Raw genomic sequence first — 25,473 nt, forward strand, 5'->3', positions numbered from 1 at the left:
GTTTACAATCATTACCACAGCACGCCCTTGTGAGGTAAGTGTATTATCAGCTGTGGTTCATAAATGAAAAAGCTGAGGCACTGAATGATTAAGTCACTCGCCTAAGGAGAATGAGTCAACGTCGAGTCATAGTTGACCTGGCCTAACGACTCCTGAGGACCAGTCCAGGGCTTAGTCAGCGGGGCCCCGAGTGGCTTCCCTGGCTGGCACCTGGACTTGGGCTATTTCCCTTCACATTATAAAGCAGAATAGTGGAACCGGGAGGACGAAACTTCCAAATAATTTTTACTTCCACGCAAGATTTAGCCCTGAGGTCTTAATCTCAGGATTTGGGCCAGGAAAAGCTGCCGGGTGCACCCTCCACCCCTACCTGTGGCGAGTGGGTACTGCGGGCAGTTTCGGCCACCCCTGTCGCAGGATGGCGAGTGACCACCAGCGCTAGCGGAGCCGGGAGCCGGGGGAAGCTTGATTGCTTAAATAACTACTCTCCGTCGCCGCAGTCACTTTTTGAAACTAAGCAAATGGTAGGAAGTCAAAAAGAAAATTAAATAAACACACAGGCAACTTGTCTTATGACCTCGACTAAACAAATGAAGCCTTACTGTGCGTTCTGAGCTACAGTTCCAACCCTCCGGGGAAGGTGAGAGGACAGGGCAACAAATGGCACAATAGGCATGCCCGGCAGTAAGTGCGACAGCAGCTTCCCAGGCGGCAGAACAGTGAACTGAACACCACTCACAGCACGCGGTGTCCGCCGCGCTGAGAACCGCGGTCCTTACCCACCGGCCACGTGACCAGTCCTTTAAAAAAAAATTTTTTTTTCTTTGCCCTTAAAAAAAAGAGAGACACAGAGAGACTGCACTTCCCAGAAGCCTCTCGTTACTCACGCAGCCGCAGTCTTGCGCAGGCGCCGCCAAGGCAAACGGACACGTCCGTCACGTGGACATTAATCGACCAACGCGGTTTGAACCTCATTTTTTCCCTCTCACCCCCCCCTTCAGGAGCGGTTGTGCGATCAGATCGATCTAAGATGGCGACTGTGGAACCGGTGAGTATTGCCTTTGGCCCCCACCCCCACCGATCCCCGCGCTCCGTCTCCCTTCGGACTACGGGACTCCGCGGGACGGCGTTCCCGGCGCGCACGCTACCCCTGGTCGCCCCCTCCCCCTCTTCTTGGCACTGACCTCCCCGTGGGCAACTGGGGGCGCCCCGGAGGCTGGCCGCCGCGGCGTGTAGCGCACACGTTCTGGTGGGGGCCCGAGAGCTGGGGGAGAGGGGTGGGGGATGGGCAGCGCCGCGCCTCCTGCCGAGTCGCGAGGTGGCCCGCAGGGGTGGAGGTTGGTCCGGCCCCTGGGAACCGGGATCGGTGGGGATTGCAATGCGCGGGGCTGGCTCCGAGCGGGCGCCGGGGGCCCCGGAGGGTGGGCGGCCAGCCGGCCTGGAAGGAGATGGAGGAGGGAGCCCCGGGGCTGCCTTTCCCTCCGCCCGCCCAGCGGCTCGGGCGCGGGTCCTCTAGACCGGTGGGCCAGAGAGCCGGTGGGCGCGCAGCACGCGCGGAGAAGCTGCGACTTTGCCTAGGGAAGCCGACAGGGGCGAGCGCATGTTACTCCAGCGCGCCCGAGAGTTGCCGGGTTTGGAGGCAGGGGAGGCGAGAAAGGTTTGGGGTGGGGCGGAGAGCCCCGTGTCTCGCGGGAAAGCTCTCAGAGTAGGATGAAGGGTGGAAGTGGTGAGAAGCGGGATCACTTTGTTCTCGCCCCTCCATGCTTGAGACTGGGCTGTCATGGAGGAGGGAAAGGGGAGGAGCAAGGCCTACCGATCGCTGCTGCGGGGCTGGTTGCCGGCCGGACCTGCTGCATTTCACACACGCCTGTCTTCCATTCATTCATCCTTTCCGCGCAGTGCGCACGCCTCAGAGAATGCGAATGGGTCTAGATCCAGTTCTTACGAATTTGTATCTTCCAAAATATTTTTAAGGCACGCTTTATTGGAAATAGGAACTTAACTTTTAAAATTAATTTTCCATTTATTTTCTCTCCATTCGTTCTACAAGCTCTTTCCTCAAATTAGGCACCATTTAAAGTTAGTTGAAGCAAGCTGATCCCAGAACAGAAAGCTTGTAGTTACCGCCCTAAAAAGAGGGTATCTTTGTCATAGTCTGGGTTTGCCGGCACGGGCTCACTGAAACTTCTAGGTCTGTGTTGCCGTTTAAGGACTGTCACATCTAAGTGATCCTGTTTTAGAGGCATAATGGAGTTTATTAACAACCAGAAAACCCTTGACACACGAACCAGTTCTAGACCTGGGCTGCCAGATGTTTTTGTTTGTCTTTAATGGTAGTTTGTGATTTTGGTTGGTAATGGTCTACCATTTGCTTTGCCTCTTTAAGGACTTGTATAATTATGACTATTTCAAAAACTAGTCATGTAAAGACCTGTAGAATAGAAAAAAAAAAAAGGCTTTTTTCCCCCATCCCATTGATAAAAACTATTATTACTTTGTTGCTAGAATTTAAGGTTATTTTTCTTTTTCATTAATTGTTTTATTGGTATGACTTTTCATTTACGTGCCTGGAAATTAGATTGACTGCAAAACAGTCTCTTACATTGCTGATATAATTTAATCGACTTTGAGACATTCATGTTACATAGATAAAGCTTAACTATGTAACATATTAACTTAAAACCCTTTTAATGGGTCTTATGTTCATTTTTGACTGGATCTGCTGGCCTACCCACTGTACCAATGTCGTTAAAAGTCATACAGCTGGTAATAGGGGCAAGGCTAAAACTTCTAAACAATAATGTATTTATTCCATGAAGCTTCAGTAACATTTAGATCCTTTAGATTTTGCAGAGCGATGCAATTTTGTTTCAACAGCACAAACCAGATCTACTGAGTGTTGTACTATTTTGAGTCAGTAAATATTTAGACTCTAATCTATAAAGTTAGGACATTCTACCAACAAAATTATTGTTGTGCTTCAGTATCTTGTTTAATGTAAACGTTTAGTGAGCTTAATTCCCAGTTATTGATATAGTATAGTGTTTGGTTAGTGCTGTCCCAGGATTATTTGGATACTACATTTAAATTTGACGAGTAGGAAACATAAAAACCTAAAGTGTTTGAAGGTAGAAACCAGACTCAAATTAGAGTAGTTTGAGGATGTATATAAAAGAGAATCAAAATGTTCATTTTTAGTGAAAATGCAGATATTTAGTACTTTCAGTGCACTTTTGTCCAGAGGTTATTTAGAATTCTTTTTGGCAGCTTTAGTGAATTTTTTTTAAAGCAGCTGATTAGTATTGGTTGCAGTTGAGGTGCCGAAGCTGACAAAATAGCATGTTTGTTCATTGCTATTTCAGCTAGCTTCTGAGTTTCCTGGTTTTCCTTCCTGCTTTTCTGCTGGGCATAATAAGCACTTAAAAAGTCATGGTCTTTTCCTACTTGTCCCAACTTTCAAAGACATTTGGGGACTTTTTATCTATGTAAATTACATAAAATATCAGTCATTTCCATTTATTACTATTGTGATTTTTCACAAGTGTTGTTTGTATGAGTTCAGTTGTATTAAATTTGTTGAGAAGCTTGATAAGGGCAAATTAAAGAAAACATTTTCCCTCTTTACAGGTAAAATGGCAAAATTTTGAACATTGGGGTAAACAGTACTCTCCTGTTATTCTGTTGGCATTTGAATTATGGTTGGACCAAAATTAGACTTAATGTTAGTTGGTGAAGATGGCAAGGCAGTTTCCCCAGGCAGTCTTGTCTCCAGTGGGTCATGCTTCTTTGTAGTTATAACTTCATTCTGTATTCTTGATTGTTGGGCTGTTTTTGTTTGTTTTATAGTTTATAAGGTTAATTAATATTGCCACATTAATATTTTTTTTGTTAAACTGAAGGTATATAATTTTACTTGTTTTACACTGTCTCTTGAATTTTTTAAACTGTACATTAATTTCAGGAGTGATATCAACTTGGATGATTACTTGATCCATTTCATTTTTTATACTCTAAAAACATGATTTGTATCGCAAAGAGTTTATTTATTAAAAGTAAATAAGGCTTAAATATGTATTGACAACTATGTTGTTTTATAATTCAGTGTTTTTGTTGATCAAAGGCTACTGATAGACAAGCAGACCTTGCAAATTAATATGTGTTCTTGCTTTTAGGAAAGAACCCGCTATATCAAAATTCATTCATAAAGCAACTAAATAGTTCTGGTGTTCACATTCCAATTTCACTTCATTTTATACTTTGAATTACTAGTATGCATAATTGACAGAGAAATTCAGTTTAAAAATAGAAACAGTTTACACACTGAAGCTGTAGTGAATAACTTGTGAAATCAGTTATGTAAAAATCCAATTTGGGCCCTAGTTGGTGGTTCAGTGGATAGAGCCTCGGCTGGCATGTGGATGTCCCAAGTTCCATTTCCAGTCAGGTCACGTAGAAGTGACCATCTGCTTCTCTCTCCATCTCTCTCCCCCCCTTCCCTCCTTTGAGCAAGTGGCTCAAAAGATTCAAGTGTGGCCCTGAGCTAACTAGCTTAGTTGGTCCAAGCACATCAGCCTCAGGTGCTAAAAATAGCTCGGTACTTATCAGCCTCAGATGGGGTTGCTGGGTGGATCCCGGTTAGGGAGCATGTGGGAGAGTCTGCCTTGCTATCTTCCCTCATATCACTTAAAATAAAATACAGAAAATTTTAAATAAAATATTTTGTTTATATATGGTTAAGAATCTAGAACAGGGGTCCCCAAACTTTTTACACAGGGGGCCAGTTCACTGTCCCTCAGACCATTGGAGGGCTGGACTATAAAAAAAACTATGAACAACTCCCTATGCACACTGCACATATCTTATTTTAAAGTAAAAAAACAAAACGGGAACAAATACAATATTTAAAATAAAGAACGAGTAAATTTAAATCAACAAACTGACCAGTATTTCAATGGGAACTTTGCTCCTCACTGACCACCAATGAAAGAGGTGCCCCTTCCGGAAGTGCAGCGGGCCGAATAAATGGCCTCAGGGGGCCGCATGCGGCAGTGGGCCATAGTTTGGGGACTCCTGATCTAGAAGTACCAATAGTTCTGAATATAACAAGGAACCTGTGAAACTAGTAGCAATGGTAATTTCTACTTTTTTCTTTGCTACTACTGGAAATTTTCTGACTCTTTTGATACCTGTGACTTGCTCTTTGTTATAGAAACTCTTTTGAGAAGTAGAAGCAAACATAGTTCAGTCTAATTTTAGTATCTGTGACCTTGAAGACTGAAAATTCTAGCAGAAAAATGGAAATAAGATACCTTACAGTGATTTTCATGTTCTAATGCAGTAGTGAGATGAGTTTGTCAGTTCGGAAGAATTAGATAAAGTTCATACTCCATAAATATGTTGCATGCAGGTGTATCCCTGCATACATGGCATACACACCTTTTCTTGGAAATTCACATAGCTGCCTTTTGGTTATCAGTCCTTGCCATTAGCAAGAAATGCAAACAAAGCGTATGATCCACAAACTCTTATCTCTACCATAAAAATCACTAGTGTTTCTTCAAAAGTTCCTATTTGTGTCTGGAAAAAAAGAGATCACTTTTGTCTTTTATGTGCTGAATATTCAGTTCTAGAACCTGAGAATAGGGTCAGTAGAATAAGATTTTTTGCTCAGTTGGAACTTTTGATACATTGTTTCACAGAAACAATAGGAAGCTGTAGTTTAGTCACACTGGGTTCAGTAAGTTTCTGTGGAGTTATGACAAATTTAACAGGCGTTAGATTCCAGCAACTGGCTTAATAAAAATAACCTTTTGTACATGATCTATTAAATCTATTTATAATGTAGGCAGATCTTTATTTATTTATTTTCTCATTGATTGGGGGTTGGCGGGGGAAGGGAGGGAAGGAAGCACCAGTACGCCTTCTCTTTAGGTATCCTGACTGGGGATGGGACCCATGACCACCAGTGCACTGGGACTTTGCTTTATCCACTGACACACCCTGTTAGGGCTTTTATTTCTTACTTATTTTTTTAACTGATTGATTTATTTAGTGAGAGATGAAGGGCGAGGGAGACAAACATCGCTCTGTTCCTCTTTGTGCCCTGACTGAGGATCGAACCCACGACCTTCACATTTCCAGGCAATGCTCTAGCCAGCTGAGCTATCCGGCCAGGGCAGGGCTTTTATTTATTAATAATAGCTAAAGTATAGCACTTGCTATATGTCAGGTACCACACTAAATGCTTTACATATATTTAATCCTTACAAGTAGCCTATGGAGATATATTGATTAGTCTTATTTCACAGATGAGGAAACCAAGGCATAAAGAGATTAAGTAACTTTGTATGATTTACTTGTCCAAGATCACACAGCTAGTAAGTGGTGGGGTGGAGTTCAAATTAAAGCAGCCAGTTTCCATAATGTGTGTTCTTAACCATTACACTCTTTCCAATAGGCATGTAATGTGCTTTCCCTGTGCAACTTGGGAAAATTAATTTGATAAACTTCACTAGATATTTTACTATTGCTGTAAGAGAAAACCCCTGGACATGTGTTTTTAGGCTACTACACTGTTTGATAACTGAAGTAAGAATCATAAGAAAACAAATAGCACCTTGGTGTCTGTATTTGCGGACTAAACAGTAACACTGGTTCTATTTTAGTAATCGGTCCAGAACTTTATGGGTAGTTTCCTCAAGAAGGTGAGTGGTCAGTTTCCATTACCACTTTCTCATTTGATTTCTGGACCTTGTCAATTCAAATGATTTGTCAGTTAAAATATTTTGTTAGTGAAAACAGTAGTATATTTTTACAAATTTGAGATTAGAAATTTATTCTCAATTACCCTTGCTTTAGTAATTTTGGTGAGAGGTTTGGCAAATATACTACTCACAAAAATTAGGGGATATTTCAAAATGAATATGAAGTGATAAAAGGCATTTGATTTTTTTTTTTTTGTACTTTTCCGAAGTGAGAAGGGGGGTGGGGAGTGGAGGCAGACAGACAGACTTCCACATGCGCCCTACCAGGATCCACCCAGCATGATGCCCACCAGTGGGCGATGCTCGGCCCCTCTGAGGTGTTGCTCCGCTGCAGTGAGAGCCATTCTAGTGCCTGAGGCAGAGGCCATGGAGCCATCCTCAGTTCCTGGGACAACTTTGCTCCAGTGGAGCCTTGGCTGCAGGAGGGGAAGAGAGAGAGAAAGGGAAAGGGTAGAAAAGCAGATGAGCGCTTCTCTTGTGTGCCCTGGTCAGGAATCGAACTCGGGACTTCCACACCCCGAGCTGACACTCTACTGCTGAGCCAACCGGCCAGGGCCAAGCATTGATTATTTAAGTTATTTTTGTGACAGAGACAGACAGAGAGGGACAGATAGGGACGGACAGACAGGCAGGAAGGGAGGAGAGATGAGAAGCATCAATTCTTTTTTTTTCCGTTTCTTTCTTAGACAATTCATTTAACGAGGTGACATTGATCAATTAGAGTACATAGATTCAGAGAAAAACATCTCCAGATCTTTTTTGACATTTGATTATGTTGTATACCCATCACACAAAGTCAAATATTCCTCGTCACCTTTCATTTGGTTTTCTTTATGCCCCTCCCCTCCCCCCACTTCTCCCTTTCCTTCCTTACCCTCCCCCTGGTAACCACCGCACTCTTCTTGTCCATGTCCATGAGTTTCAATTTTGTGTCCCACCTATGTATGGAATCATACAGTTCTTAGTTTTTTCTGATTTACTTATTTCACTCAGTATAATGTTATCAGGGTTTATTCATGTTGTTGTAAATGATCCGATGTCATCATTTCTTAGAGAAGCATCAGTTCTTCATTGTGGCTCCTTAGTCTCCTTAGTTGTTCATTGATTACTTTCTCTTATGTGCCTTGATGGGGGGGGGGAATTGGCTATAGCAGAGCAAGTGACCCCTTGCTCTAGCCAGTGACCTTGGGGTCATATCTGTGATCCCATGCTCAAGTTAGCGACCCGGCGCTCAAGCTGGTGAGGCCCCCCCTTCCTGCTCAAGCCAATGCCCTTGGGGTTTTGAACTTGGGTCCTCCGTGTCCCAGTCCAACGCTCTATCTACTGCGCCACCGCCTGGTCAGGCTGACCTTTTTTTATTCAACAAGAATATCAGTAAAGCAAATGACAAGTCAAATAAAGTTGTCTGATTATGCAAATGAGATGCAAAACAAACTTTTATTTCATTGGTGAAAATGCACTATGCAAAAGGCTGAAAGTACTGGAGTATCTGCACGTTCCCTGATCCCCTAATATTTGTGAGCAGTGCAGTTAAACCAGCAATTTTCAACCTTTTGAATCTCAGGGTACACATAAACTAATTACTAAAATTCTGTGGCACACCAAAAAAAGCATTAAATTTTTTGCCGATCTGAGGGAAAAAAAGGGTAGAATTTTCATTCATTCATATAGGACAGCTATTGTTGTGTTGGCTGTTGTCATTTTTTATTTGACAATCTAAGGGAAAAGAGGTCAGTGTCCCTTATTGAATAATCAAGTATTGCATGTTTTAAAAATTCTTGCGGCACACTGGTTGTAAGTCACTGAGTTAAACAGTTGTTTTGAGAAAGTATCAGCTATAATATGTTCTTATTCGTAAAAGCTAAATTGTTTTGGGAAGGTAGTAATAAGACCATAAGAATTCCCTGAAACTCATGGCTTTATAGTAACCTTTAAAGTTAGAATGTAAAATTGCATGTTTTCAGTTGTATTGATATATTTTTAAATTTTTATTTCAAATATTTTTATTTATTGGTTTTAGTGAGAGAGGAAGAACGAGAGAGAGAGAGAGAGAGAGAGAGAGAGAGAGAGACAGGAGCATAGATTTGGTCCTGTATGTACCCTGACTGGGGATCAAACCGGCAACTTCTATGCATTGGGACGATGCTCTAACCAACTGAGCTCTCTTCGGCCCGGGCTAGTTGTATATTTTTTAAATTAAATAAAACATTTTTCTTTTTTTTGGTTGTATATTTTAAACTTGTACTCTAAAATGCTATACAAAAATTATAGTCTTTAAGTATTTATTAACAAGACAAGAAAATGTGGTATTTTAATTGGAAAGATAAAATACATCTTGTTTCTCCTAACCCCCTTAATATCTTAGGATAAATACTTTTTATAGGTGAGAAATTAATATTTCAGATGCTTTAAAAAAAAATTTCTATCAAAGTCACATAGTTCCTAAATGAGAGATCTGGAATTCAAAACTGGGTTCTCACCTCAAGCTTTATTACTCTCCTGTTCAAAAAAGAAACACATTTCAACCCAAAACAAAAAGTCCAATTCTTTATCTTCAGTAAAACTCCTCCTACCCTAAGGATGAAATCAATGCATAGGACAACACAGTGAATAAAGCTTTGACCTGGAATGCTGAGGTCGCCGGTTGGAATCCTTGGGCTTGTCCAGTCAAGGCCATGGTGGAGAAACAACTACTATGAAGTGATTCTTCACGCTTCCCCATCCTGTCTGTTTCTCTATCTCTCTCAAAAAAAAGAAATCAATGCATAGATCATTATTAAATCCAATTAAGTTAAATACAAAATCATATTTAAAGGGTGATTTATGGGCAGTGGCAATAGTGGGGACAAGAGTCATACCCTTTTTTTTTTTTGAACTTGTAACCTTTATTTTTTTAAATAATGCTTAGGATTATGAAATCTCTTGGATTTTGGTTTATAATCAGTGGTATTTAGCTTTTATTTGTTTTTTGTTACTTTTATCTTGATTTAGTAATATATGCTCATGGTTGGAAATTTATTTTTTAAGTTAAAGGAAGGGATGCGCATCTGGGGCTTCTCACAGCTGAGCTGTTTTTAGCACTTGAGGTGTCTGCGGTGTCTTGCTCTAATCAGAGTCATGGCTGTGGGAGCGCAAGAGAGAGAGAGAGAGAGAAGTAAGGGGGAGGGAAGAGAGCAGATGGTCACCACTCCTGGGTGCCCTGACTGGGAATCGAACCCAGGGATTTCTACACTCCGGGTTGACGCTCTACCACTGAGCCAACCAGCTGCCAGAGCATGGTTGGAAATTTAAATGAATCTCTTGAGCAATCTGGTGAAGCCTACTGCATCATTCTCAGAATTCTGTTTTAAAATACATTATATAAAATTCTTAGGATTACAAAAGAGTTGTTTTATTTAAGTATACAAATAGTGAATTAACATGAAACCTTAAGGACACTGCCTGGCACAGGCTAAGCCCTATCTTACTGTGAAAACCCATCTCCTGCCTCTCTTCTTCAGCCACTTAGTGCTCTCTCCAGAGTGTCCTCTGTTAATCAGTTTTTTGAGGATTCTTCTAGAAATGGGTTGTTCCAAGATAACTTTCTGTGATGATAGAAATGCTCTATATATAGTATGTGCCATCCAGCATGGCAGATACTAGCTGCACATGGCTATTGAGTACTTGAAATATGACTAGTACAACCAAGGAAATGAATTGTAAACTTTAATTAATTGAAATGTAATTTTAATTACTTGAAATTTAATTCCATATGTAGCTAGTGGCTACCACATTGGACAGTATAGTTCTAGAATCCAGACAGTCTGCTGTATACAAACATACATATTATATTTGGTTTAATTTTGTACAACTGAATGTGACCAAGGTGGTTGGAAAAGTTATTGTTTAATTTTATCCTAGGAAAACTTCTGTCTATATTTTAAACTTTCAAAGATTAATTATATGGTCTTGTATGGAATTGTCCTGGCATTTTTTGTTTTTTATTTTTATTTTTGCTATTTAAAGTGTATATTCAAAACTCAAAATTTTGTGCAAAAGAGTTTACAGTGAAATCTCCTCAACTGATCTCACCCAGGGGGATCAGCTCTGGAGGTAACTAGCATTGTCACTGTTTATCTTTCCGTAGGGGTCCCGTGTGTATGTGTGTTTATGTAGTGTATGTATATACATGTGCAAATGTGTATATTAAAAAGTTAAATGTTAGCTGTACACACTATTCTGGCACATTATGTTTTTTGTTCAATATGTCATTTAGAGTATTGTATATCAACATGTAAAACTTCACTTTTTTTCTGATCTTGTGTATTACATGGTTTAGCCTTAAACGTGCTTATTTATAGATTGATATTTTGGTTATTTTCAACCATTTACTATTTCAGTGCTCTGATCAATAACCTTTTTATCTATATCATTCCATACTTGAAGTAGTATGTCTGTAAGGTAAATATTTTGGCAACAAAACTGAAAATTGAAAAAAAAATACTGGTCAAATAAAAAACACTCCTGTGACTACAGTTGGCTGTTACACTACTTTTTTATTTTTAGCGTTTTTCCTCTTTCAAGCTGAATGTTTGTATGTAGAAAAAATATAAAATATATACGTGCATAAGTGTTAGAGTAAGAGACTGAAGACCCATGTGTCCGTGATCACATTCATATTTCTTTGACCCCCATCCTTACTTTGTTAATTATTTCCTTGAATTTTTAAGTAGTATAATTACCTTTAGAGTTTAATCTCCAGTATGGTATCTTTTTTAGCCATGTTAGTTTTGAAAAACTAAAATTTTAGATATGTAGGAAAGGATAGTGTTGCTTCTGTTAGAAGAAGTTTCCAAGAGAAGACTAAGTGGAACACCTTTTCCGGGTTATCGTCTGGCTTTAGCTTCCTGGGATTTCTGCTAGAGCCCCTCTGGGGAAACCAACAGGCAAGATCATAAGGTGTTCTGAGAAACACAGGACTGACAGTGATCTGATGGGGCTGCGGTGTGCACAGATAGAGAACCTATATTTAGGAGAGTGGTCTGTGGGAGTGACTGCTCTGGATATCTTGTTTTAAGAGTTAGGCTAAAGCTGATCTGTTCTGGTGTGAAATATTGAGCTGTTCCAGGGAGCAGAGCACCAAGGAAAGAAAGGGAGCTTCATTAACACATAGTTAAATATAGATAGTTGAGCCAGACAATCAAGTGTGTGTGTGTGTGTGTGTGTGTGTGTGTGTTTGTTAGTGTGTTAGAATAATAGGCCTCTTTGTCATCACAGCCTTACCAAATGAAGGTAGCTTGAATGACATTGCTCCAGTCGGTACCACTGCTCTCTGTATCTGGTGCACACCTGTCTTTCTTGGATCTCCTTTACTGGACTCCTGATTGTCTCACCTGACTTGTTTGTTTTTCCATTTTTAAAATAAAAATTTAAAAAACCCTACCCCCTCTCATCTGACTTCTGAGTTGCACCTCTCCATATGTTGTGTCCCTTCCTGTGACTTGGTTTCTTATTCACCTTGGTGGATCACATCTCCAGTTGTTTTTTGAGAACAGTTACAGGAGAGATTTTGAGACCATAACATCTTAAGCCAGGGGTCCCCAAACTACGGCCCGGGGGCCACATGCGGCCCCCTGAGGCCATTTATCCGCCCCCGCCGCACTTCCGGAAGGGGCACCTCTTTCATTGGTGGTCAGTGAGAGGAGCACATTGACCATCTCATTAGCCAAAAGCAGGTCCATTGTTCCCATTGAAATACTGGTCAGTTTGTTGATTTAAATTTACTTGTTCTTTATTTTAAATATTGTATTTGTTCCTGTTTGGTTTTTTTTTTTTTTTACTTTAAAATAAGATATGTGCAGTATGCATAGGGATTTGTTCATAGTTTTTTTTATAGTCCGGCCCTCCAACGGTCTGAGGGACAGAGAACTGGCCTCCTGTGAAAAATGACCCCTGTCTTAAGCAATACATATCTGTAGTTTGGCTGGATGTAGAATTCCTTTTTTCAGAACTTGAAGTCATTATTCCATGGCCATTTTATGTTGTGGTTGTTGATAAGTCAGAAATTATTCTGATGGGTGTTTTTCGTTTTGTTTTTTTTTTTTTTTTTTTTTTTTTTTTTTTTTTTACAGAGGCAGAGATAGACAGGGACAGACAGACAGGAATGGAGAGAGATGAGAAGCATCAATCATCAGTTTCTCGTTGCGCATTGCGACTTCTTAGTTGTTCATTGATTGCTTTCTCACATGTGCCTTGACCACGGGCCTTCAGCAGACCGAGTAACCCCCTGCTGGAGCCAGCGACCTTGGGTCTAAGCTGGTGAGCTCTTTGCTCAAGCCAGATGAGCCCGTGCTCAAGCTGGCGACCTCAGGGTCTCGAACCTGGGTCCTTCCGCATCCCAGTCCGATGCTCTATCCACTGCGCCACCACCTGGTCAGGCTCGTTTTGTTTTTAATGGGACCAATTCCCCGGCAATTTGTAGACTCTTTCCTTGTCTCCATTTCACAGTGACATGCTTTATAGTATGAGTATTTTTATTCATTGTGCTGAGTACTTATTGGACTTTTTCAGTGTGGCAACAACTCATATTCATCACTTCTGACATTATTTATTATTTTCTCCCTCTTTTTCCCCCCCTGGGAACAGTTATACAGATAGTGAGTGTCCTGGTCTGGTTCTCTGACTTAAAAAAAAAAATCTTGCTCTCATTTTCCATCTCTTTTTGCTTTATTTTCTGGGAAATTTCTTTTCCAACCTTTCTGCCTGGGAATTTTAATTTTCAAATATATTTTCTCTCTCTTGTTTTTTGAATGGTCACTTTTATAGCTTCCTGTAATTGTATGCATACGAAATCTTAATTTAGCCTTTTCAGGATATATATAGACACTTTTTTTTCTGAAGTTAGAAGTGAGGAAGCAGACAGACAAATTCCCACTTGTACATGACTGGGATCCACCCGGCATGCCCACCAGGAGGCGATGCTCTGCCCATCTGGGGCGTTGCTCCCTTGCTGCCTGAGGTGGAGGCCATGGAGTCGTCCTCAGCCCCCGGGCCAACTTTGCTCCAATGAAGCTGCAGGAGGGGAAGATAGAGATCGAGAGGAAGGAGAGGGGGAGGGGTGGAGAAGCAGATGGGCACTTCTCCTGTGTGCCCTAGCCGGGAATCGAACCCGGGACTTCCACATGCCAGGCTGATACTTTACCGTTGAGCCAACTGGCCAGGGCTTATAGGCACATACTTTAAAAGGCATTTTCTTTTTGCTGTTTCCTCTAAGTTGCTTATTTTCTTTTTATTTTTGAACCCATATAGCAGCATTCCTGGTGACTTGGAGTAGGGAGAGGGGATTACAGGATCTAGTTATTTCATGAATGGCTCTCATAGAATTCTCTTTAATTACCTCCTTTCTTCCTTCCTTCACTACTCCCTTTTAAAGGTGCTGCCAGGTTCCTAAGACTTGAAGGATCTGTGTATGTTGATCAATTACCACCTTTTTCCCCCCTACTCTCCCCATAATTGTGGGCTTAATTTTTTTTTTTTTAACTATAGTCTCAGTGGAATTTTGAGAGGGAACAAAATTGACATCACTCATTCAAATAGTTAAGTGCTCTTCCTGGACCTTGTAGTTACCAAATGACTGAAAAGAAAGGCAATAGGTCGGGGCCCGTCAGCCCGGCATGTGGATGTCCCAGGTTTGATTTGCTGTCAGGGCACACAGGAGAAGCACTCATCTGCTTCTCCACCCCTCCCCCTCTTGCTTTTCTTTCTCCCTCTCTCCCTCTCCCCCTTCCCCTCCTGCAGTCATGGCTCAATTAAGGGAGTTGGCCTGGTTTTAAGGATGGCCCTGGATGGCTCTGTGGCCTCTGCCTCAGGTGCTAAGAATAGCTTGGTTGCCTGAGCAGTGCCCTAGATGGGCAAAACATGTCCATAGGGGGCTTGCTGGGTGGCTCCCGGGGCACATGTGGGAGTCTGTCTCTGCCTCTCCATCCCCCTTAAAAAAAAGAAAAAAAGAAAAGAAAGAAAGATATAACACAATGACATTTTAGAAGTAACTTATTTTTGCATCCTGACTATAGAATGCAGTGTTACACTTTTTCTATAACTATGCCAGAGCCTTCAAGTGCCCAGGAATTATATATCTAAGAAGCAATTTCCAAGATCCAAGATTTATAAATAAAAGCTATACAATAAGAACCATAAGAAACGTCCAAACCTGTAGAGAATTTTTATGAGTTTTTTTGACCCAGACTCATGACAGTAGCCAGGAAGCAAATTCCCAGTGGATTGAGAAAATGCTTCTAGAGAATGGCAGTTTTGCACCTTTCTTACACATTACAATCAAAGGAGGAGACTTAAGGGGGTTACATGAAATTCATTGGAGATAGATTAGGGAGGCAGGAGAAAGCGGGGGGGGGGTGCCTATGGGATTGGATAAAAATAAAAGGCACATACAATTTATTTTATTTTATTTTTTTACGTAGGGGGGTATAGGTTAGTTAACAGTCAACAGAATCGCAGCTCTTGGTCTCCTGCTGTGGTCGCTGACCTTGTCCTGAGGGGTGTGGAAAAAGGAAAGTCCCCTGGCATTCCAAAGGCATGTTAGTGCAGATGCAAAAGGACAGTAGACAGGCTCAGTTAAGGTCAAGATTGATCTTTGTCCGGGAAGATAGTGCCTGTGACATGACCACCTGCCCGGATTGGCTTCTATTAGGAAGTTTTCATTTTAGACCATCCTATGTGGTTGCTTTAGGTCTCTGAGTTTCTGAGGCTGCCTCTTCTGAGCTTGTCAGGTTTAGTATGTGGCCCCTTTTTTGTCCACAGGAATACAATAGAGGACTTTAATAAAGGAAGAACCATAATTTGCTTCTGAAAAATATTTATTATTGGAAATATGTTAATTTTTTCTGGATATTTAAATTCAATACAAACTGAATCAGAATGCCAAAATCTTTGCAGGTAGGACTGGGAGAACTATACTTTATGCTGGATTCCACAATCCACCTAGAATCACCAGCCTAAAATATTTACTGTCTGGCCCTTTATAGAAACAGTTTGTAAGCCTCTTCTTTATAAAATGATTGTGAAATTTATTTAAAAGAATAAATAAGAATTGGCAGTAAATTTCTAAAAAGGAAGAGAAAAGGGACGCTGGCGAACTTGCTTTACAAGAAAAAAACATTGCTGAACAAAGGTAACTGTTTTTGGAAGATTTTATTTATTCATTTTAAAGAGGGAGGAGAGAAAGAGAAGAGGGAGGGGAGCAGGAAACATCAACTCCCCTATGTGCCTGACCAGGCAGCCCCAGGGTTTTGAACCAGTGGCCTCAGCGTTCCAGGTTGATGCTTTAGCCAGTGGGCTGCCACAGGCCACGCACAAAGGTAACTTTTAAAAGGCAAAAGATTTATCCAATATGAAGAGAAACAAGAGTATATAGACACAAAGGTAACTTTTAAAAAGGTGGTCTCGGTGCATGCAGGGACTGACAAATCATTGCGACAGACTCAGTCCAGAAGTGGACTTAAGTATACGTTCGGGTTTTGGCATAATTTTGTAATAACAAATTTTAAACATTTAGATCAGTATGAGGAAAATAAAAATGATCAGTAATTACAACAACTAGATGTCCTATGATAATACTTTGGTTTCCCAGTTTGTGGGTTTTATTTTTTCTCATTGTATCCTATTTTGTGCCTTTCTCTTTTCCTTTTAAATAGACTTTTTCAGAACACGTTTCGATTCACTACACTCTTGAGAGGACAGTGCAGAGGATGCTTTCTGTTACACCTCCTGCCCTCCTGGTACATTTGTTGTACTGGATGGACCACACGGACACATCTTTATCACCCCATCCATGGATGACGTTAAGATCTACTCTTGTACATTCTGTGGGCTTGGACAAGGGTATAATAGCATGTGTTTACCATTATAGTATCATAAGTAGTACAGAGTAGTTTCACTGCCTAAAATTCCTCTGTTTCTGCCCATTCATCCCTCCTTTCTTAATTTATGGGATCCACTCATGTTTTTATTGTCTCCATAGTTTTGCCTTTTCCGGAATGTCATATAGTTGTAATCTTTTCAGATTGGCTTCCTTCACTTAGTAATATGCATTTAAGGTTCCTCCGCGTCTTTCACAACTAGATAGCTCATTTCTTTTTAGCACAGAATAATCCAGTTGGATGGACCTCAATTTATTTAGGACTTCTCAAATTAAAAATAAAGTGTCTTATCCTGATAAGCCAAGGTTGAGGGTTCAGTCCTGGGCAGGGCATGTAGATAAATTAACCAGTGGGTCCATAAGTAAAGTAGAAAACAAGTTGTTTTGTTTATTTCCTTCCCTTCTCTCCCTCCACCTCCTTTTGCCTCCCTTCTCTCCCCTCTCTCCCCTCTCTCCTCTCCCCTCCTCTCCCCTCCTAGAATGATTGGAGCAAAATGCATATTGTCCTGGAGAAGTAGAAGTATTTCTTTTTACAAGTATTTTGAGGAATAGTAATGTAAATTACACAAAGTTTGAAAAATTAATTTTAACAAAGTTTACACAAAGGGGGAAACGTCCAAGTTGGCAATGGTAAAAGTCTCTTGACTTTCTTACAAATAGTGTCTTTGTATTTCCTCAACTTTCAGAGCTCAAAGTATTTTTCTAGGAAAAACAAAATGACTATACATTGTATTTCCTATATAGCTTTATGTCTGAGGGTCACTTCCAGACCCTGGTCTGCTGCTGTCTGGTCCATCACTTTCTTGTCTCAGTCTTTCATGGGTCTTCCATCACAAAATCATCATGTAACCCTGGCCAGATAGCTCGGTTTGTTAGTGCATCCCGAAGCAGAGGTTGCCAGTTCGATCCCTGGTCAGGGCACATACAAGAACTAATCTCTGTTCCTCTCTCTCTCTCTCTCCCTTTCTCTCTTTTTCTCTGAATCCCTCTCTCTACCCCTCTCAAATTAATAAAGTAAACATTAAAAATGTTTTCTAATAAATCATCACATGGCCCTGGCTGGTTGGCTCAGTAGATAAAACATTGGCCCAGCATATAGACCTCCTGGGTTTGATTTCTGGTCAGCACACAAGAAAAGTGACCATCTACTTCTCTCCCACTTCTCTCCCTCTTCTCAGCCCACAGCCAGTGGCTCACTTGGTTCCAGTGGACACTGGTCACTGAGGATAGCTTTCAGCATGTCAGCCTCAGGCACTAAAAATAGCTCAGTTGATTCGAGCATTGGACCCAGACGGGGGTCACCTGGTTGGGGCGCATGTGGGAGTATGTCTCACTGTCTCCCTCTTACTTAAAAACATTTTAACAATAAATCACATAGGATTGTTTATTTTGGGCCCTCTTCTTTTTCTTAAATTTATTGGGGTAACATTGGTAAATAAAATTATATAGGTTTCAAGGGTATAATTCTATGATACTTCATCTGTATATTGCATTGTGTGTTCCCCACCTAAAGTCAAATCTCCTTCTGTCACCATATATCTTTTTCCCTTTACTATCCCTCCCAACCCCCTTCTGGTGACCACCATATTATTGTCTTGCTGAGACTTTGTTTTGTTTGTTCATTTGTTGCTTTCAGTTTTATATCCCACATGTGAGTAAAATCATATGGTTTTTGACTTTTTTCTGTCTGATTTATTTCACTTAAGATATTGTGAAGATCCATCCATGTTTTTGTAAATGGTAGTGTTTCATTTTTTTCTTATGACTGAGTAGTATTCCCTCGTATGTATGTACCACATTTTTATCCAGTCATTTATCTAAGGGCATTTTGGTTGTTTCCATGTCTTGGCCACCATGATGCAGTGTACATAGAGGTGCATATATATCTTTGCAAATTAATGTTTTCAAAAGTTTCAGGTAGATACGCAGAAGAGGGTTGCTGGGTCATATGGTAACTTTATTCTAAATTTTTTGAGGAGCCTCCATACTGTTTTCCATAGCGGTTGTACCAGTTTACATTCCTACCAACAGTGAATGTGGGCCCTCTTTTACTTCATTCTCTGGCTTTTGAGTTCTTTCCAGTGGAACTTTTCTTATTTGTACTTGTGTCTGTCTCCTCTCAAAACACTGATGAAATATTTTGCTTGAAACAGTTCATATCAATTTACCATACTTTCTAATAAAGCTGCCAGTTTCTTCAGCCTTTTCATCAGTGTTCTGATGATTCTGAACGGCATTAAACACTGTACAGCACCCCTCATTGCAGTTCCCTGAAGACTCTTCCGTTTCTTTATCTTTGGCAACTTCTGGCTTAACTCTTCCTTTCCCATTCCTAAAAATAAAGTACTGTAATCAGAATTGATACATGGGGTCTCAGTCTTTTCCATGAAAAAAATTTCTCCATATGAGCAGAGCTTTAAATTGAAAAGGTTTTTATTTTGCTGAATCTCCACATGTTGTTTTCCTACTTCAGCTTTTTAGTTTAGGACACAGAGGTCACCCTTTAGTTCTTGATATAGACTAGCAAGAAGACCTATGAAATCCACAGGCACACCTTTCTGATGAGTGATGTCCGATTAGCTTGTATTTCTTTGCTATAGACATATATTTGAAAACTAAAAGCCAAAACATTTTGATTAATTGGGGTAATATTGAGTGTTTACGGCAAAGTTTTTATTTCTTTGAAGGCAAATGGTGAGACTCGACCTGTTCTTGTGCACTAGTTAGTTAGTTATACTAATTATTTGTGGGAGGGTGGAGGGTATGGGAAGCAGGGAGGATTGCATCCTTTGCTAAAAAGAGACTTGGGGGACTGAACGCTTGGAATTTGGAAGAGCTAATATGAAGTCTGTTTACATATCTTGTATTAAATAATTATTTCTCCTCAGAGGTAGTTACTTGTATCCATAAAAGAGGCTTTTATTTTACACAGAATTGTATTTCTGAGACATTTGTACACATAGACTTTTAGTATGGTGTCTTGCATAATAATGTAAACCTCATAATTAATTGTTGGCATTTACTTGCTTTTTGTCCTAGTGGTCTAGCAGTGGGATTTCTGTGTGTGTTGGGGGAGGGTGAAGTATATCATGTATGCCTTTTTCCTAGTTTATTGGCAGTGGCATGTACTTGCAATATAGTAAAGTTATTGAGCCTCAGGCTGTGGTGCAAAGCATAGTACAGTACATGGTTCATGCTGCCTGTGTACCTTGGTAAAATATATAGTTACTGTCCATTTCTGGGTACTTCTGAGAGTGAATGAGAGTTATAGTAATAACACTAAAGTAACAAACAGATAAAACTAGAGCGTGTGTTGACCCTACTTGAGCACTGAGAGTCCTGGGTTTGAATGTAGCATACAGCTAGGACATCAACTTCCCTCTTAGGAAGAGAAGAGAGGAGAGAATAGAATTGTGAAGACTAAACATATTGAGATAATATCTAATGTGTTAAAATAATGTATATAAGAATGTGTAGCTGCTGCTTAGTGAGTTTTGCCAATCAAGTAAAAATTCATAGTTTGGGTGAAGTATGAGAGTTGGTGTTACCGCCTTAAAAAGATAAAGCCATCATCCTTTCCAATTCTCATTTGCTTACCCTTTTGCTCATTATTTCATATCTTTTTTTTTTCAATGATTTTATTTATTCATTTTAGAAAGAAAGAGGGAGAGAAGGGAGAGAGAAGGGGGGAAGGAGCAGGAAGCATCAACTCCCATATGTGCTTTGACCTGACAAGCCCAGGGTTTTGAACCGACGACCTCAGCATTTCCAGGTCAAACTTTATCCACTGTGCCACCACAGGTCAGGCCAGATTGTCTTTTTTTTTTTTCCTACAGAGACAGAGAGAGAGAGTCAGAGAGAGGGATAGATAGGGACAGACAGGAACGGAGAGAGATGAGAAGCATCAATCATTAGTTTTTTGTTGCAACACCTTAGTTGTTCATTGATTGCTTTCTCATATGTGCCTTGACCATGGGCCTTCAGCAGACTGAGTAACCCCTTGCTCAAGCCAGCGACCTTGGGTCCAAGCTGGTGAGCCTTGCTCAAACCAGATGAGCCCGTGCTCAAGCTGGTGACCTTGGGGTCTCGAACCTGGGTCCTCTGCATCACAGTCTGACACTCTATCCACTGCACCACCGCCTGGTCAGGCCAGATTGTCTTTTGAGTCAGAAATATATTAGATTACTTTGAGAGAGCCATATCTGTTAAATTAGCATTTCTTGTTTTTTCTGGGTAGTTTTAAACCTAGAAATATTGGTAAAACATGGATGTTTATTTCAAAGAAGTTTCCAGTGAGATTTGCTTCTGAAGGAGAGCACCAAGCTGAGAGGGTAGGTAGAGGGATTGTGGAACTTGGGAAAAGAATCTGGTTTTTAACTGAATATAACTTTAAAACTATTTTACTGTCTGCTCTTTAGAAAGCAACCATAAAAATAACAAGTTTGTAAAATATATTGTTTAGTTCTCAAGATCATATGATAATCTATTTCCTTTACTTCTTTGGCAGTCTGACATAATTAAAAAATATCTGATTGAATCAATTTTAGACATATCCCATGAAAACACCTGTTCTGGGGGTCTCAGGGAGAATTTTGTGAAGTTGGTGATACAAATTATCATTTAGTCCCCTTGTGCCTTTTTAATGGTGATCCTGTTTCAGATACTTAAGTAGTTAATAGATTTACAGAGAATTTTAAGAGGATATACAATTTCAAAATACTTCTATTGTCAAATTCAGCTTATATTTATTTAAAGTCATTGGCTAATTAAGACATACACATAATGAGAAATTAGGAGATTTGTAATTGAGGCTTAAGTTTAACTGAGGAATGACCTGAAAGCATTTTTATGTTCTTTTAAAAATAAAATATTTCTTTGTTCTGATTTGGCCTTCAATTGTAAATCTTTTTTTTTTTTTTTTTTTTTTTTTTTTTTTAAGAGAGAGGGACAGATAGGAACAGACAGGGAGGAAGAGAGATGAGAAGCATCAATTCTTCGTTGTGGCACCTTAGTTGTTCATTGATTGCTTTCTTATATGTACCTTGACTGGGAGCTACAGCAGAGCGATGGACCCCTTGCTCAAGCCAGTGATCTTTGAGCTCAAGCCAGCACTACCCTGGGGTCATATCTATTATCCCGCGCTTAAGCTGGTGAGCCGCATTCAAGCTGGCAACCTTGGGGTTTCAAACTTGGGTCCTTTGTGTCCTGGGCCGATCCTCTATCCACTGTGCCACCACCAAGGTCAGGCATAAATCATGTTTTGGTCAAGTAATTGAATACAGTATGGGTACCATTGTGGACATCATTTCTCATTGTATATGTTGCCATAGATTCACAGGTGTGGGAACTGGACTTTCCCCACAGAAAGGACCACCCCTGTAGAATCAGCCTGAAAGGTTTAAGTCATATCCTATGTGAATTTTTGTTTTGTTTTACTTAAGGTGAAAAATAAGAAAGAAAAAAGGCATTCTAATGATATAAATTGAAGTAAAGATGTTCTATAAAGATAGTAAGTTTTTAAAAAAGCATAAAATGATTTTATAATGAGGCATGTCTCACTTAACAGTCTCATTTTTTCCCGCAATAATTTCCAATGTAATTATGAAATCAAAAAACTCACAGGTTGGACGGTTGATAGTAAGCTTTTTGGTTTAAATTTCTGCTGATTAAGATTACATTTTTGAATTAAGTAAATCTAGTCATTAGAAAATATGCCCTTTTATATGATTTTTAATATTAATATTTTCATAAGTAATTTCATGATTTCTAAATCTTATTAGATTTGGTCTGCATATGAATATTTTCAGAGTAGTTGATTATTTTGAATCTTAGCTTGGAAACACTTGGCTAGTAAAACTTTTTCTTTAGTTAGAGGGTTTGAGAAATTTGTATAAGTTTAAAAATTTGATAATGAGACAAACTGTAGATAGTAACAAAAGAAACATCAATACTATGCTTACGTTCAAAAAAGCTTGCAAATACTGGAAAGATAATTGTCTATGGTTAATAAACATTTTCAGAGTGTTTTAGAGTATTCATCTTAAAATATAGTATGTAAATATATTAAAATTGAAGACTAAAAGATTTTAAATGTATTTATTGATGGAAACCATCATACATTAAAGATGAGTAGCTATTTTTATTTTAGTTACAGGAAAAATTCAAAGTTACATATCCTTACTAAAACATCAATTAAAGTAGAACTTTTAGTTTAAAAGAACACTTTTTAAAATTCTAAGAACTGAATATTTTTTCCTGAGTGTATTACCTGCTTTAGTTCCTATGTGTCCGGAGACTTTTTATGCTATCTTCCATCATTTTCCTAATGATGAAAAGTCAAACAAAAGAAGGGTGACATTTTGGGCCTCGTGAAACTTGGAATCCATTGTTCTTTTTGTACAGCTGAGGTAAAAGATTTAAATGTGAATTATGTCCTCTAATGAGAAATTTGAACTTAGGAGTAAATTTTTCTTACTGTTTATCTTTTAATTTAGTGAGAGAAGCTATAGTACTTAACTTTGGGAGGAAGAGTGGCCATTTTATTCACACACCAAACATTGCAAATCTATATATGTCCAACCCTTTGACAGGACCATTATTATTATTTTACTCTCCATAAAGCATTATTTCTCCTTTTTCTAGCCTTTTATAGATAGATCCTTTCCAGTGTTTTTTATTCTCTTTTGTACGTCCATTCTCCCATCTGGAATTTTTCCCCCTAGGTGGAAGACTTTTCTTTGGTGTTCCTCTTTCTTTGGACTCGTGGTATGTGGTGTGTGTCAGGGGTCTGTCAGTGTGGGTCTATATTTCTACATTTCTGAAGGATATTGTTTCCTAGACACCAAATTCTACATTGACAGTTTTTCTTTCAGCGTAAGATGTCACTCTGTTGTCTTAAGGCTTTCATTGTTTCTGTTGAGACGTTTTAGCTTTTATTCTTACTGTTCCTGTGAAAGTAATGTGTATGTATTCTCCCTCCCCCCACTGTTTTTAATATTATCACTTCATCTTTAGTGAGTCTGGTGTGTCCAGGTGTAGTTTTGTTTGTATTTATACTATTTGGAGTTCCCTGAGCTTTTTGAATCTGTAACTTAAGTTTCTGGTAAGATTTAGTAAATTTTGGTTATTTCTTTCTGTATTGTTTCTGTCCATTCTCTCACCTCTTGTCCCTGAACATTTTGAACATCTTCCACTTGTTTCTTTCTTTTTTCTTTTTAAATACTTTATTGATTTTACAGAGACAGGAGAGAAAGGGGAGCATGGAATGGGAAGTAACAACATAGTTGCTTTCTGTTAGTTGTTCATTGCTTGCTTGCTGTATGTGCCTTGACCAGGGAAGCCCAGGGTTTCGAACCGGCAACCTTGGCATTCTAGGCTGAAGGTTTATCTACTGCACCACCACAGGCCAGGCCCCACTTGTTTCTTACTATCTATTCTTTACCCTTTCTTTGTGTTTGAATATTTTTTATTTGCTTATTTTTTACTTCACCAATCCTTAACATCCTGTTCAGTTCAGTCTGTTATTCAGTGGGCTCTTAATTTCAGACACTATAGTTTGCAATTCCATAATGTCTATTTGATTCTTTTAAAAACAGATTTTATTTCCCTTTTCAAATACTTTTTAAAAAATTCTTTCCCCCACCTTCTATTTTACCATAGTGATAGTAGTTATTAAGTCTTTGTCTGCCAACTGCAGTATCTGGATTATATCTGCGTGCCTTTCTATGGACAGTTTAATGCCTTGATCATTAGTTAAAAATTTTTTCCATATCTAGTAATGTTTGATTGTTAGTTAAGTATCATAGGTAATATTCGTAGAGGCTCTGGATTATGTAATCCATAGAGCCGTGATGGCAAACCTATGACATGCGTGTCAGTGCTGACACGCGTAGCCATTTTCGATGACACGCAGCCGCATGTGGTCGCATACCAGAGAAGTATGGGGCTGCGTGCTGAGAAGGATGTTTCATCCTCGGCTCCTGCACGGCCAGGTGCAGTAGCCAAGGATAAAACATTTGCTGTAGTGTAGACACTTTGTGCTGGAGGTCTGTAGGCCAAAAACAACAGAACTAGCATCTAGTTCTGGGACTTCCGGTTAGGCCATTAGGGGATCCTTGACCTCACTTCTGGCCTGCGGAGCAGGGAGCAGCGGAATGCCTCGGGGACGCACTCTTGGGGCCCTGTGATCGCCATTACCAGCAACCCCATAACCACTGCAACCATCATCCAATCTACTGTTCTGGGGTGTTGTGGATTTCTAATTGACCATCATTACTGAGATAAGTGAGGGGGAGGCTGGGAGAGGTGAGGGCCTGTGTTATGGCTGCCGTTTCCTGCCATTAGAAATAGCGGCAGCCATCTTAATTTACATAAGATGCAACTTGCAGAATTTCAAGACAGCATCTGGGCTCAGGTGTTTGTCGACTTGAGGTCAAAGCTTGAGAATCTGGAAAGGTGCCGCTTGGAGAATCAAGAGGAGTGCCACTACGAACAGGAAATTTGGAGTGCCTGGAACCAATTACCAGACACTTTTAGCACCCTGAAAAATATGCAATGGCTTTACTCACAATTTTTTCCTCTATGTACTTTTGTGAGACCTTATTCTCAGCGTTAAATAATATCAAAACCAACAAAAGAAACAGATTGACAGATGAAGTTAGTAGTAGCACTTGCTTGGCTTGAAGTGTACAAAATAGCAACCTTCAATTGAAGATCTAGCCAATGAAATTCAGCAACAAAAAAGTCACTAATAGGCAGGTTAGTTAAAGAATTCCCCTCCCCCTCACTTATCTTAGT

The 25,473-nt window shown here is 39.9% G+C and overlaps 1 protein-coding gene across 1 annotated transcript in view; it reads left to right on the forward strand.

The window, feature by feature from the left end:
* The first annotated feature begins 939 nt into the window (after nucleotides 1-939).
* Nucleotides 940-25,473, forward strand: part of EIF4E (eukaryotic translation initiation factor 4E) — a 57,351-nt gene continuing 32,817 nt past the window's right edge. Inside the window, exon 1 of the mRNA XM_066280924.1 lies at nucleotides 940-1,048. Coding sequence (XP_066137021.1) covers nucleotides 1,031-1,048 — 18 coding nt within the window. The 5' untranslated portion in view covers nucleotides 940-1,030. The remainder of the gene's footprint in view (nucleotides 1,049-25,473) is intronic.

This window comes from Saccopteryx bilineata, chromosome 5 (genome assembly GCF_036850765.1).
Source record: "Saccopteryx bilineata isolate mSacBil1 chromosome 5, mSacBil1_pri_phased_curated, whole genome shotgun sequence".
NCBI classification, from domain to species: Eukaryota; Metazoa; Chordata; class Mammalia; order Chiroptera; family Emballonuridae; genus Saccopteryx; species Saccopteryx bilineata.